This window comes from Odontesthes bonariensis, chromosome 15 (genome assembly GCF_027942865.1).
Source record: "Odontesthes bonariensis isolate fOdoBon6 chromosome 15, fOdoBon6.hap1, whole genome shotgun sequence".
Taxonomy (NCBI): Eukaryota; Metazoa; Chordata; class Actinopteri; order Atheriniformes; family Atherinopsidae; genus Odontesthes; species Odontesthes bonariensis.
Window position 1 is genome coordinate 16,189,391 of NC_134520.1, and position 15,297 is coordinate 16,204,687.

The 15,297-nt window shown below is 40.4% G+C and overlaps 1 protein-coding gene across 1 annotated transcript in view; it reads left to right on the plus strand.

Annotated features, from left to right (window-relative positions):
- The window catches only part of sema6bb (sema domain, transmembrane domain (TM), and cytoplasmic domain, (semaphorin) 6Bb), a 136,448-nt gene that overhangs the window by 101,759 nt on the left and 19,392 nt on the right, over positions 1 to 15,297 (plus strand). The window contains exon 16 of the mRNA XM_075485198.1: positions 663 to 721. Within this exon, the coding sequence (XP_075341313.1) occupies positions 663 to 721 (59 nt within the window). The remainder of the gene's footprint in view (positions 1 to 662; positions 722 to 15,297) is intronic.

Sequence of the window (15,297 nt, forward strand, 5' to 3'; positions counted from 1 at the left end):
AAAAGGGAAATGAGTTGCAGAAATACAATATGTCATAATTTCTGTGGAATTATCGAAATCCAGGACTCGTGTTTTTGAACTGATATGACAAGGTACCTTTTTCATAGATGTTTGATAGGCTTTTCATAAAATTGATATCTTATCAGATGATTTTCTGACTTTGAGAACTTCTCTACCTTAAACTACTTATTAATGGCTAAAACAAAATTTCTTGGATTATTTAAACTCTTTAATACTTGAAGACATGGTACTGTACACCCACAGTAAAAATATCTGATCCAAAGATGCATATTCTCACCTAGAAATATTAGTAATTTATTGCATTAATTAGCTTAATCATGGACGCTGCTGCAGGCATCAGTGGATATCTTTAAATTATAATGGTGATTATTGTCGAATACTAGGTAGCTCAAGGGCTCTTCAGTTTTTTTTTTTCCTGATTTAACGACTTTCTTTCCCCACTTTCTCAAAATAAAAACAGGGCATTTTTCAATCTAAGAGTGAAAGCAGCTTGTAGAGATCTACATGCTGCATTATAACTTGTACTTAGCTCTAACACTTTAGTTTTCCTCTGTCAGAGTGGATCTGTGCTTTGTGTCAGTGGACGACTTGCCGTGCCTCTGTGTCCTCTGATTAATGGCCGTGTCTTTTCTCTTCTGCAGACTGCCATTCGAGCAAGATGTTGAACAGGGAAACGTGGCCCACTTGGGTGACTGTGACGGTAAGAGAAAGGATGTTCAGGCTGTGTGTTTCTGTGTGTGTGTGTGTTTGCCTACAAGTGTAAGAGCAAATGGCTTTTTTGTCTTTACCCAGATCTTTACATGACTTGTGTATCTTCAGAGCAAACAACAATAGAGTAAAAAGGAAGACAAGCCTGGCAGTGTTATTTTGTGCCTAGGAAATCCACAAATAAACACAGAGACAAGTCCCAGTCCACCTCAATGCTCTATTGTATCTCTTTTCTCCCAAAAGTCAAGCTCCAAGATTCAACATAACGGTCTGTTAGTTCCATTTAGTCTCTGAGCTGGCAAGAAAATCACAGTGTTAGTTTTAGTTAGCTTTCTTCTCTCTGTTTACTCTGTGCTTACTTGTTTGTAGCATTTGTTTTGGTCTTGTAGGTTGTATCTAGATGAAGTTAATTATATTCAACTCTAGCTTGAAGCCCTTCTTCTTTTTCCTCTCTCTCCATATCATTATGAAAATAGAAGTGGTAACCAGCAAAGCAAAATTTCTATTTTAGCTACACAGAGGTTTTTAGGATACTCCCATGACATCCTCTCGCTTTGATCTAAGCACTAATTCCGATGCGTGCAAATTAATCCCTTCTCTTCTGAAAGTTCCTTGAGTTCATGTGCCATGCTCCCTGAGAAAAGAACAGATAGATATTGCATAATCTGAACCTGCGTACAACTCTAATCCTGTTTCAGATGGGCGCTCTGTTTGATGCTGTGCTCAGTTCGGGTCCTCTGACCACTAAACCACAGGAGATAGCCTCAGAAATTGAGGGCAGTTGCTTACTCAACGCGTGGTAAAGTTAAGCTAGTTATTTGTCTCCTCTGAGCTGATTTACGACACTTTATTGGACCAGTGAGGGCCCTTAATCAAAGTGTTGGTCCTGCCTCTAAGTAGCTACTATTGATTTTCCAAAAGCTGTGCTGTATTTAATGCAGAACTTGTTATGCATTTGTGCTGCTTTTGAATAATAAAAGAAGATTCTCATTGTAAAATATCATACAGGGAACTTCATTACAGCAAAAGCCTGTATAAACAATGAGGGTGTAATCAAAGACGCATTTGTTTCTCTGTTCCTGCGCTACACCCAATTTGTGAAAGATTAACATAGCTAGCGGTGCTCCATTTGCAAATGGAGTCCTCCACAAATTTGAGTGTGGGATCCTCTCATCTATTATATTGGAAGTCTCATCCAAGATCTCTGGGTGTGATTAGAATTAAGACAATAATACTCAGGGTGTAGTTGCAAGGTTTTTCCACCAGTGTAACTCTGCCGATCATTACTTCCCTCGAAAGACGGATGAATTCTTGCGAGTTTCAAAATATTTTGACCGCATCAGAATCCTTCCTTCAAGGTTTCAAGCTGTTTGTTTGTTGCCAAGGCACACAGGCGGGATCAATCCTCGTGCTGTTCTCGTAGCCGTAGACAAGTTTTTTAAGTATAGCAACTGTCAACACGTTTCCCTAAGAGGTGAGTGTATGATTTAATAACATCAGTTAATAACGTAAAAAACGGAGACTATTTCTTCATTACAGGAAGAGAAAATAACTACACTGAGAGATTTTCTCAAATTAGATTTGCTCTTCACCTGACTGGTTTCAGCAAAGGTTTACCAGTTGGCTTTACCAGTTGCCATTGGTCGTGGCACGTTGATCTGATTGGTTGAATTTCACAAGTTGTTGACTGTGATAGACAGACTGCTCATCCGATCCTCTGTTTCTCCAACACCAACAGCAGTCTCCCGTATAGTCCTTTTTAAAAAAGCATCGGGAGCCTCGGGTTAGGGTGTCGAAACACTTTAAGTGATTTAATATTCTTCTTCCATAAAGCAGCAGAGGCAGCGATGTTGTAAATTGTGTGCCTAGTCATTCTCTCTGTACTCCTCAATCTAATTTCTTGTGCCTATATCCTTGGCCAAATTCCCTCACTGCTGTGCATTGTGTGCAGCACTTTTTTTTCTAATTTTCTCCTTGATTTGTAGTTGCTCACATTGTACCTAGTTCAGGGGTCTTCAACGTTTTTCAGGCCAGGGACCCCCAAACTGATGGAGAGTTGGAGCAGGGACCCCCCTACTATTTATATGGCATACAATTGTGTTTTATATTTAACGGGGCCTAGTGCCATGTATAAACATAGCTACTCTGTTATTGTACATTCAATACTAAGCTATTCAAATAATACACAGGTTAATATATTCATGTTTTTGTTTTAAACATGTGCATGGTACAGGGTGGCCGTGCCACTGCCATTTATAAACAAACATCTTGCATACAACACTGAGCTATTCAAATAATCCACAGATTTTAACTTTAAACATGCATGTAGATGGGACAATGAATCCTCAAACCATCTGTGGATGGCACACGTTTGCACACAATTTGTGAGAAAAAACTGTTTGAAAAAAAAAAAAAAGTTAAAAATCGTCTAATCAACCAAAGATTTCGCGACCCCCCCTGCAGTACCTCCGCGGACCCCCTGTTGAAGACCTCTGACCTAGTTTAGAAAGAAAAGTAAATGACCTTATTGCCCTGAAACTGTTCTGGTCATCAATGTTTTGATGAATGTGGTGGAAAACGTTGACTGACGTAACAGATCTGACCATAGCAAATAATTCACATGATTTTCATTCTCATCGATCCTCTCATTCAACTCAGATCCCCACACAGTAGGCGTTTAGGGTTTAGGTTTTAATTAGTTTGTTTATGAAATATGATGCAGATTCAATTTGGTATTACATCAGTCTAATTGTTCATGTGAAAATGACTATTTACTTATGACCAAAATTCTATTTTCCTCTGTATTGGACAAGCAACTAAGTACCTTGATAAGTCGAGGGTCTCACATTAAAACAGCCAACTCGCTGAACAAAACAGCAGCTTCCTCCTTTTTATTTTCATTTTTCCATTAAATGGACTCTGGCAGGTTAAATACGTGCAGTGCTCCTGGCCACGGATATAAATGAGAGTAATATCACTTTCAGATTTGAACAGATAATCAGGTGCACTGACATGTGCTGTGCTCCCCTATTGGTCTTCTAACACTGGTACATAAAGATGTCCTGCTCTCTGGTCCTGCCTTTGAGGAATATCAGAGCCCAGAGAAATGTTTTTTGCTCCCTGATCATGTCATGAAATATGCCGGCGCTGAGCACCCTTAACAGCAGTGAGAACAAGAGCTGCTGGGCTGGCATGGCAACATCTATGATGGCTGCCAGCAAGAGTTACCCAGCACTTTATCTCAGATATTCTGATGACCTTGATGCCATGGCCCATCTTTTATCATGTTTTTTCTTTTTTTTTCTTTGTCATTTTCTTTTATGGATGCACTCCTTTGTGTCTCCTGCTCTAAGTTAATGCTCAGTCCATCTTTCTATTTGTATTTTTACAAGAAGAACATTCTCTCCGCCATCTGCAAACATGATTCATGAGTTAAAGGAAGACAGAGAGGCGCAGCTTCAAGAAGCTTGTTATGAGAAATTGTCACTGACATTGTAAGGACTTTGAAAACCGCCTGAACATTTCTCTGTGTCTATCTGCATTTATCTCAGCACTTCTCTTCATTTGCTTTATTCTTCATGTATACAGGGCGCATACAGTGCATCTGTGTACTTACTAACACAGAGATATGCCGGCGCATATCAACACAAACTCCTCAGGGATTTGGACTGGTTTAACAAACAGGCTTTTGCTTGCTGAATATTTTATGACTCAATGCTGGACTCATTCTGCCTATCTGTATCTTGACCCAGCACATTAAAGGTGAGTTGTGGTCTGGAAGGTTTATTTCTCTTTAGAAAGAGATTCAGGGAACTCATTTTCCCTCTCCCTTGGTTTACTTTACATTGTCTCCTCTTGTCACCGTTCAAATCCACAGTTTCTGTTAATGTTAGAAAAAATATTTTTAAATCTGTGTTGTTGTGTGATCGAACTCCAGGATCAACTAAATTTAAATATATTCCAACGTATAAGTCACAGTGATACAAGCTATTCACATGGCAAATTTAAGGCACATGATGATAAATGTAATCGTAAAAAAGAATAAAATCTCTCTACTTCATCCATTTATACAGAGGTGTACAAACATTTGGGCTGCTGTCAATGCTGAAAGTTCTGTCAATGATATGCAAACACTTTGCTGAAACACTTTCGTCTTCTCCTTGTCGAGTTGAGGCAATAACAATTAATGGTTAGGACTGAAATACATTGATTTATAACATAACCATCATTCTCATCTTTGTCGTTCGACTAGTTGCCTTGGTTACGCGGAAACAACATATTATTACAAAAAGTTTTCAAATGCTGCTTGGCTTTAGAAAAATAACATCACTGTGGTAGGGTTAGAAATCGATCAGGGTTAGGGCTAAATGCTGCCGCCACCATGATGGACGCCTATTTTTACCCTTCACGTGCAGTCATGGCCACTGGAGGTCGAATATTCTTTTTGATCCAATTATTATTGGTTTTGTCTGCCTGCATTTGCAAACGCCAGATGGGCATGTTTTGGGGAAGAATAAAGTCTCTGGACTGAATCCAGTCTTCCCTCTGCCGTTGAAATGTTTGCCATTAACTGGCTGCAACAGCCCATTAATCATTGATCAGACACAACCTCTCTTTTGTGCTTAACAGAGGGGTCTTTTTTCATCAAACTAGGATTAAATTCAACATTCTTTGTTGTGCAGGCAAATTTGATGGCATCACAATGTGAGGAGGATGAGAATCAGAAATTTAAATTTAAACTATACAAGCTACAACAGTTATAGCATTATCTAGCTAATAGATCATATTTTGTTGAATTTGATATTTTCTGTCATTGTATTTGCCACAGAGTAGAACCAATATGTTTGTTTGTTTTTTTCTTTCAACTGGCTGAACCAACCCCTCACAGTTAAGTTGGTCATTTTCAAGTTTCTTTGTGGAAACAGTGCTATTTTTTTTCATAAGTACGTTATTTTTCCATATAGTTTTCTCCCTTCTGCTGCCACTGTGCCTCTCCTGTAACTCGTTTCTCTCCAGTCTCAGTTGGTGCTCTACTGATTTGGGAGCAGGCTTGTCATCAGGACTTAAAGGGAGATGGATGGATGGCCTTACTTAGAGCCCAGCTAACCGCCTTCCCTTTCTCCTTAACCAGTGAGAAGCAGTTGCTGGAAGGAGAATCGATTTTCATCTTCTCTCTGGCTGATGGCAGTCAAATAGATATGAAGGGTGATTCTGCAAGGGGAAAGGAATGGGGCTGAGAGGAGCAAGGATGGGGAAGAAAATTTAGGCAAAGTAGATATAAAAAATAAATAAATAAAGAGCGGAGCAAGAGGAATGAGTAAGTGATTGGGAGATCATAGGAAGGGATCAAACTTTGAGGATTGGAGAGAGGGAAGTGGTGCAGGAGATTAGAATAATTTAGTTGTATGGATGAATATGAAAGCAGAGGCAGACTAATGGGAAGAGAGAACAGTGAGTGAGAGTTACGGGAGGGGACAGAGGCAAATGGAGTTGAGGTAATCGCATAGGAAGAGGGTGAAGCTAGATGAAAGCTTGTCATGGTTTCTGTTTGTATAAGTGTAATTTCCTGTTTCATTTTGTTGATCCCTCACATTTATGTGTCTGTAGATTTTCCACCCTTTTTCATTGCCTCCTCCATTAAACCTTTCCTCCTTGGTTGGCTTGGGTGTTGAATGTTTCCCAGTAATGGACATCCCTGTGTTTTGCAGGCCAGCTGTTTTTTTAGATGTTTGTGTCAGTTTAGTAAAGCTCACTTTTTGCTCAGGAAGTCTGCCTCGTGTGCTTTGTGAAAGCAGCAGGGAGGGAAGACAAGCATCTGTTTTCATGGGGTCCTTGGCCCGGCCAGCGGGACAAATGGGCTACGAGCGCCACCAGCATCTCCGGTGTCACAGCGCTGTCACTGGCCTCGTCAGCTGGCTTGTGGCCAAGAGGCAACTCTGTTGAGGTGGTTTGCCTCAGTTCTACGTAATCTTTTCTTTTGGCTGTCGCACATCTACTGCCCCTCTTCTTATTTCACTTAACTTTTTACGTTTACATCGTTCCATTCGATTAAATGAGGATAATGTTCTCTGAAGCATCACTAAAGGAATGTCTTTTTGCTGTGTCAGAAGACCACAATGTGAGAGCAGCTTCATAATGGGAAACTGGGAGAGCTTTGTGAAGCTAAGAGTATTGACTTGTGGGTAAACGTGACTCTGTATGTATTTTTTGGAAGTAAAAATCACTCGCCCTCTCTCCTTCCAACACACTCCTGATATTACCCTGTAGAAAAGATGTGCTGCTCAACTAAACCCGCTATGATCAAAGCAGAGCTCGGCAGCCCAACATCTAATTGAGACGAAATGCTGTGGGAGGGACACTCCTGATGAAAGAGTTGAGGTTAGGGAAATATCTGGATTCAATTATGTGTGTGTGTGTGTGTGTGGATAGGTGTGTGTGTGTGTTTCTAATCCACCATTGGTCTATTAGCCTCCGAGTTCATCTTTCTCTCAGGATCTAAGACACACTTAATTTTTGGCTGGTAATCGATTGGTCCAAACTAACATGCAGGCACTGTGCGGGACAAGGTGACGCAGCCGCAGAAGAGCTTGTATCTGCACAGTGGAAAAGTAGAATCTAATCGTTTCAATGACTTCAAACTTAATTCACATTTATATTCGGTGCACATTTGAATATGTTCCCAAAAAGCTGTTTCAGTGTCATTAAGGCAGAATTTATAATGTGGCTCGATCATTCAGGATTTAAATTGGCCATATTATGCATTTTAGATTTATTTTTCTTCGAGTTATTTTCTCACGACAAAAGACACTGCTCCCGGTTAAAGTACATTGGTTATTGCACAGCTTTTTCCTCTTGGACTTGATGACATCATTATGAAACAAATTTGCATAACACCTGCCTATTGGTTGCATTCACAGCAGAAAGTAATAAGGAGTGTTCCAACACAGTTGGAAATCGTGTGCTTTTTGTGCATTAAAACATGAATACCTATGATAGTAAACACCCCAAATAAAGTTATTTGCTTATAGATAAGCATAATATGGGCCCTTTAAGATCTCTGGGCTGTGATTTTGATAAGAAAGGCATCAGTTCCAACAGGTATTACTCTCAGGTCAACAGTGTTGGTTCTTTCATCAGTGTTCAGTCAGTTATGATATAACACCAGGATTATATTAAACAAGTACACAAATTTCAGATTTTCCGCACACTGCAAATCAAATCAAATCAAATTTATTTATATAGCACATTTCATGTACAAACAATTCAAAGTGCTTTATATAAAATAAAAGCATTGCAGCAGGGAGTGGAAGAAGCATTAAAATACATAAAAGAATATAAAGAGAAACAAATAAAATAATTTAAATGAATTTAAAAAGAAGCAGCAGTCTAGATTAAAACTGCGAGCAGTGATCTCGGCCCTCGCAGCCAAGCGCCGCTCCGGCCTTGCGACCGCGTGAGTGCCAGCACCGCCGCCCCGACGTGGTCATCGACGCTCTCACGCGTGTCCCGCACCCGTCCATCAGGCGGAGCATGTGACGAATCTCCCAAATCGCCTTCAGTGCACGACAGTACGACACCAGTGGCACGTGTTCAAAGTTGGACCGATATCTCACCTTCCAGACAGGAGTTACCGTCACTTCCTGTTTTGTGGGGGCGGGGTTTAGTGATGTCAAAAATGTACAACATCAATGTGTCAAGCGCTGCTACGTAATGATGCACAAAAAATATGGTGCAGATCGGATGATGTCTCAAGGAGAGATAGCTGTTTAAATGATCTAGGGGGCGCACTGGAGTCACACTCCAATATAATCCTATTGGGCTCTTTAGAGGTTAACAAATGTCATTCTTATCTAGTTTGGTGCAAATCGGATGATGCATGTGAGATTTAGAGCCGAACGTATGCAAACAGCGAGGGATTGGAATTTGCCATTCTGCCACGCCCACACTTTATTGTAGATCCTGACAAGACGCACAGGTGTGTTTTTTTTTTTTTTTTTAGATGTTCTAGGGGGCGCTGTGGAGGCATTAGGCCACACCCATCAAATATTGGACTGCACACCTGTTGGGGGGGTGGATTAGGATCGATCCTGGTGAGTTTGGTGCATCTCGGCTCAAAACTGTAGAATTTAGAGCCAAACGTATGGTAACGGCGTGATGTCTGACTTCGCCACGCCGCCACAGCCACGCCTTCAACTGAAAACTGTTGGTGCTTTAAAGCAAGTGAGACCAACTTGTTATCTGTATTCTGACACAAGATCATGTTGATTAGGTGAAGGGGGCCAGAGATGGAGCTTTCCAAGTAAAAAAAGTGACTTCCTGTTCTGAGGGGGCGGGGCTTAGATGACGTCAGCATATGACCACATAGGATCGACATGCATCCAACATGGATGACTCATACCAAGTTTGGTGCAGATTGAACTTTTTACGTGAAAGTTATAGCGTTTCGTTTACACTGGCGAGTATGCCAAGTTCGCCGCGTGGCCAAGCCCCCTAAACAAGCTCAAAAACTCAAGATTTTTTGATAACTTTTGCTCCCCCATCCCTTAACTGCATACCGACCAAAGATGAAGTCCGTAGCTCAAAATCCCTAGGAGGAGAAAGTTTTACTACGAGGTGTGTAAATCTGAAAAATGGCCAAAATGTGCCCTTTGACCCAAAATGGCCGCCTCCTTGTACGTTTTAGAGCATACCTCCAAGAGACTTTTGTTCTTGATTTGAGGCGATCTACAACATACCGAGTTTCAGATCTCTACGATGTACGGTTCGGGCTATCTCACGTTTGGCGACGCCCACTTTCGAGTACATTAAAATCATGTGATTTCACGCGGGGGACAACTTTGGGTAAAGTTTGGTGAGTTTTCGAATACGTTTAGGCCTCCCCATTTGCGTTTCCGCGTGGAAAAGAAGTAAGAATCGGAAGAATCGGAAGAAAAATAATAATAGTGAAATCCTTCAGTTCCGATAGGCCTTCGCAGCGCTTAGCTGCTCGCGCCTAAAAAGTTAAAAGATACCGTGCAGATTTCATGCATAGACACATGAGAACAGAAATGTTTTTAACCTGGATTTAAAAATGTCTCCATTTGGTGAAAGTTTAATCTCCATTGGCAGTTTGTTCCACTTGTTTGCAGCATAACAGCTAAATGCTGCTTCTCCATGTTTAGTCTGGACTCTGGACTGGACCAGCTGACCTGAGTCCTTGGATCTAAGAGCTCTGCTAGGTTTATATTCTCTGAACATATCACAGATGTATTTTGGGCCTAAACCGTTCTGGGATTTGTAAACCATCAGCAGGCTTTTAAAATCTATTCTGTGACTGACTGGAAGCCAGTGTAAAGATTTTAAAACTGTGTGGTTTGCAGAAACAAACTGTTACAGGGGCTGCATTTATTCAACATGCTTAAACCATAATTGTGTGAAAGCGATTAAACCGGAGGTTTATCAGCTGTTTACATCTATCATAATGTTTTCAGAGATATAAAAATAAAATGCAACATCAGCCTTTTCATTTAAAAAGGAAACTTTTCTCTTTTAAGCAATAAATAAAAACACATGTTTAAGCTTCAGCACAGAATTTCTAGGTCCAAAAAAAAGTGCAAAAAAACTAACAAGCCGGACATGGTTGTCATTTAGTGAAGCCTGCTTTGACTCCATCTGCTGATATTGTTTTTCCTTCCTAAAAAGTACAAATTTCTTCTTCAGGTCATTTGGAATCTGGGGTATGTTGCGCTATAACTGCTCACAGAATGAACACTAAGTGTGAATTCAACATTGCATTTAGTTGTAACTCTCATTTGCTCCTGAATAGCTCAAACTAAATTTAGTTTCATTACCTTGTTAGTGTATCACAAAAACAACTATAAATAGGTTAGATGCCCAACTGAAGTCTGTAAGTCATGATTAAAAATACCAGAGTGCACCAGCCTGGATTATAAGTTTTTTGTTGATTTGTGGTCAGAACATTTAAAAACTTTTTGCACCCGCTTAAAATGCATTTACATAACATTAGCGTGTCAAAACACACAATCTATTTCTTATGTTGTGACTTGAAAGAGAGGCAGCGTTGGTTAATAGACTATATTTTTCCAAATTCATACTTCACTGGCAGATGAAATGTGGTCAATAGAAAACTTATTTGATGTGTCATATGAAACATTATTAAATATTGAACTTTATCAAGCCAGTGTGCTGCCAACAGGATGCCTCTTAACACCGTAAAGTGGGTAGTTGAGTATATAAATGTAAGAAATTGTTATTATTTGCCATGATTTAGAAATTACAGTTTCAACTATTCCACAGCCATGCTGTCCACCAGGATCAGTGACTTTATATAACTCCAGTGCCCCATGAAGACACAAAGCTGTTTGTAGTTCAGTGAGTGTTAGTAAGCTAAAGGTCCTGAGTTTGAGTGTTAGAGTTCCTATTTATGTTGCAAATCCTGGTGAAATCTCGGTTTACTGTAAATAATGAATCAACATATTAAGCTATGCCAATATGTCTCCATAACATTCACCTTTGGAAGTAACGTAAACCAGTTTTACCAGTTTTATCCTGGTCTATGGACCATTCAAATGTCTTTTAGACATGTTTTTTGCCAAAAAAAGCTAATGTGCCCCAGGTCTCCAAATAGCGCAAAAGTACTAGGTCACACCAATTTGTATCCTGAGTTTGCACTTAAAATTCTGCTTGTAGGAAAGAAAAAATAGCCGTGAATAATCTGTAAGGGAGCTCTCAGGCTCTTCAGAGTGGACATCACAGACAAACTGCTGCTGGAAATTTGCTGGATTTATTTTTAAAGATAGACTGCAGACAGAAACCAACAAAAAAACATTTTTCTGTTGGTTTCTGTCTGCAGTGTGTGTGTGAGCATGTGTGTGAGCATGTGTGAGCCTGGACAAGAGATGAGCATGTGTGAACTTTCCTTTGACAGGTGATATAAACCATTTCTGTAAACAGCATAATGACTTAGATTTGGTTCGTGCATCAGCAGGTGATGTAGTATGTCCAACCCACTTGCGGCAGGTTATCACGACGTGTCGATTGGCTTTCTTCAGTTTCTCCATGTCACGACCTTTGCTGACAGGCCAATCAGTTACAGCCTAAACATGGACTAAATGGTCTGCCATACTGCCAGCTTCACTTTATCAATTTCACGTGAGGAGCCATTGATTCTTAAAAAAAGAAAAGATTCTTGCTTCTAAATAGTTTTGTTGGGTCCTTACAACACCTCCTCAATCTATCAACTTTTTGTTTTGCTGTTTGCAGGCTTTTGGGTGGTATCAAGTGTCGAGCTGTGTGTGCACAAACAGCTCATCTGCTGAAGTCAACTCTGTTAAACTAGCCATCAAATAGGAGCAGGAGGCAGTGTGTGTTTTGGGGCATGTGTGGTGCTTTAGCTGCAGTGGCTTCCTGCTTCAACGCATCCCCCTCGTTGTTCCATCTCAACACTTTTCTCAAATCTCCGTTTCCTCTCAGTCTATAGAAACAGAGTAGGCTTTTCGACAAGTGCTCGCATCCAGACCGGCACACAAACCCTCAGTCACACACACACATTCGCCACCCGTTTTGCTGTGAACTCACTCAGCCGTAATGACATAGCTAGTGTTGCTCCAGTGTAGCTACAGATGGAAGCAATTATGGTGCTGTGAAAATATTTCCTGAAGAAAGGCAGTGTTTTGACTGGTTGAACAGCGGGACGCAGTCACTCAGTAATTGAGGACCACTAAAACATCAATGAGGCATGAGCAGATTGGAGATTCCTTGTTGTGGCGTCATGTTAGAGTGAATGACAATCACCACAGAGTGGGGACAGACTCTGGCTTTCAGTCTGGTGGTTGTGATGTCGTGAGGAGCTTTGTGCAGGAAAGAAAATTTGTTGCCAGATTTACGGCCGTGGTCTCGTCTAACTACCTTCTAATTGGTGTGGTTTGGAGAGAGGCCTGCGTTGTGGCTAGGGACGGGGGAACAGACAAAGCCAACAGAGAGCTTTGCAGTTACAAAGCAGTGAGTTGAAATACAGAATCTCAGGTCTGCTGGGGATAAAAGTATTGTCATGTAGCCTGAACCCCCGTCACGGAGACTGGGACAGAGGGGAAATGAGAACGAACGAGACAAAGCATTCGCCACAGTCGTTAATTTTCCATTTGATGGTCTCTCTCTAGGTTTCTTTGTTTTGCAGAAGGAGAGGAGGCTCTGTATCCTTGCTGCCATCCTTCTCCACTCCTAACTCCCTCTTCTGTCACTCCTGCAAGTCAGACACCAAGGGCAGAGTGAGGAAGGCAGGGGATAGATAAGCTGATAAAGGAAATGTGGCGTGAAGCTGTGTATCCTCCGACCACAAACCACTGGCACATCTCTCGCACCCCAAGGAGTTTCAAAGACGCTTGAGGAGAGAGCTGATCCCCTCAGCGAATACTCAGGTTCAGCCGTGAAAGTACAAGGACTTCCCACACCGTTACAAATGGCATGGTCATGTGTATGCGCTCGGGCATAGCATTGCAAAAAGGGAAGTGAAATAGCATCTGCTGTGTGCACTTTCAATCGTAGATATTGGAAGATACGAATAGTGGCTTGAGCTTCTGGAAGGTTGGGCGAGGAGCAAGGACTCCTCAAGGGCTTCAGCCCTTTCATCTGATTTCTTCCTCTGCTCTTCACATCTACCACTCCACAGTGGGAGCCTCAGAAAGCCTTGAAAAACACAGGGGGCCTGCTGACCCATCAGCAAGCTACAGGCACCCGTTGATAGATGAGTATTTTCAAGGACTTGTTGAAATGAGTTTGTGTGTTTTGCAGTCTGGGCAGAGGTTGCAAAACCCCACACTATCTTTACCCAGGCAGAAGTACATATAACTTTGTGAAAAAAAACAACAGATGAAAGTTCTGACTTAACCCTTTAGTAAGTGAAAAAGTGAACTTATCCTCATGTATATTCTAAGAACATTAAACCTTACGGACTTAAAGTGAGAGTGATAGAATGGAAGTAATAAACATTCCTCTGGAATTGCGTATACAGCCGATACCTTTAAATAGTTTACTTAAATAAAAACCACAGCTGAGAAAGAACTGGCTGTTCTTAATCTGCTCTGGCTGCAGTATTTTGTCTGCTTCACTGTCATCCGTGTCACTAGTTACTGTCTCTTGTCATAAATACTGCATTCAAGTCTCGTAACTTCTAAATGTTATCATCTCATCTGTGTATGTTGAAATCATACTTGATATTAAAAAGTTGTGCAAAGATACAAAATAAGAAAAGTAAATGAAAGCAGAAAATACTGATATTTTAGTTTAAACATATCAGGAAAAAAAAAGTCAAAAGAAAAATAAGTACTCAAAAACAGATACCTGAAATTAAAATTGAATTCTGCTTGTATTAAACATACATCCAACTCCAAACCTACACATATTGCATTTCTTAGACGAGTCAAGTCAAAATGTAATTCATATAGTCTAAATCCACCTGAGTCTCAACACGCTTTTCAGTTGCAAAGTAATTAATGACCCAGAGATAGTCACACAAGCACATTTTTGCAGTTTTTATTAAATCATAATCTTTTAATATCTTATAAGTCAACAATAAACCTTGAAATCAGATTTTGAATTGCATTGAAGTTAATAAAGAGACTCGTGGTCCTTACCTACACTATGAAAATAATACATGCCAGCTGATGATGGGGAAAGTGAATGTGCTCTTTTCACTTGTTTATTGTCGATGAGGCTCTTGTTTTTATGCACCAACCAGGATTTGGCAACATTTGAATCAAAATGTGACTCCACATGCAGCAGATAGGCTGCAAGTTTGGGGTGTTAAATTCATTTAAGAGGATATGGCAGCCAGAGGCAAGGAAGGACTGAGCAGATCAGCAAGGCACGGGCTGCAGCTTGATGTCTGATCACAGAAGCAAAGAAAGGAAAAAATTTGTTTTCTGTTTAATGGTGCAATTTCATTGTTTGAAGCATTTTTGCTTTTATTAAAGCCTCGTTGCTTTGACAACGTTTAAAGAGGGCTGAAGAGTCTACAACCTAGTTTGGCATTAATAGTTGAGGCAGTTACAGACATATGGCCACACTATCTATTGGAGTTGCAGTAACTCACATAAGGTTTTGAAAATCAATAGTCCATCCGATAACTTGCTGTTGAAAATAGATGTGCCAGTTTTATTTGGGGCAGTCCCTGATCAGTGCATCGAATCTCTTTTGACAGGAAAAAAAGAAAAACTACTGGGTCCTATGCCATTGCAGCTTCACTGCTTGGACCTGAAAAATAAATTACCAAATATAATGTTCTGGTTAAAAATATTCAAAGACCCCCTGCAAACATTCTTTTTAACAAATCTTAAAATAGCCTTACTTTAGATAATTGTGACAGGTTCATCCATTTAAAAATACTCAGAATACTAATCCTGGCCTCTTAAAAACCTAGAATCTGAATATTAATATGTTTATAATTCTAATTAGTAGACACATGCTTTTTTCTGCAGAACTGAGACATCCATCATATATGCACTGAAGGTCTGAAGTTTCCACATCAAACCTGGCAAAGATGAATATTGGATTGTCACACAGTCAACCCTG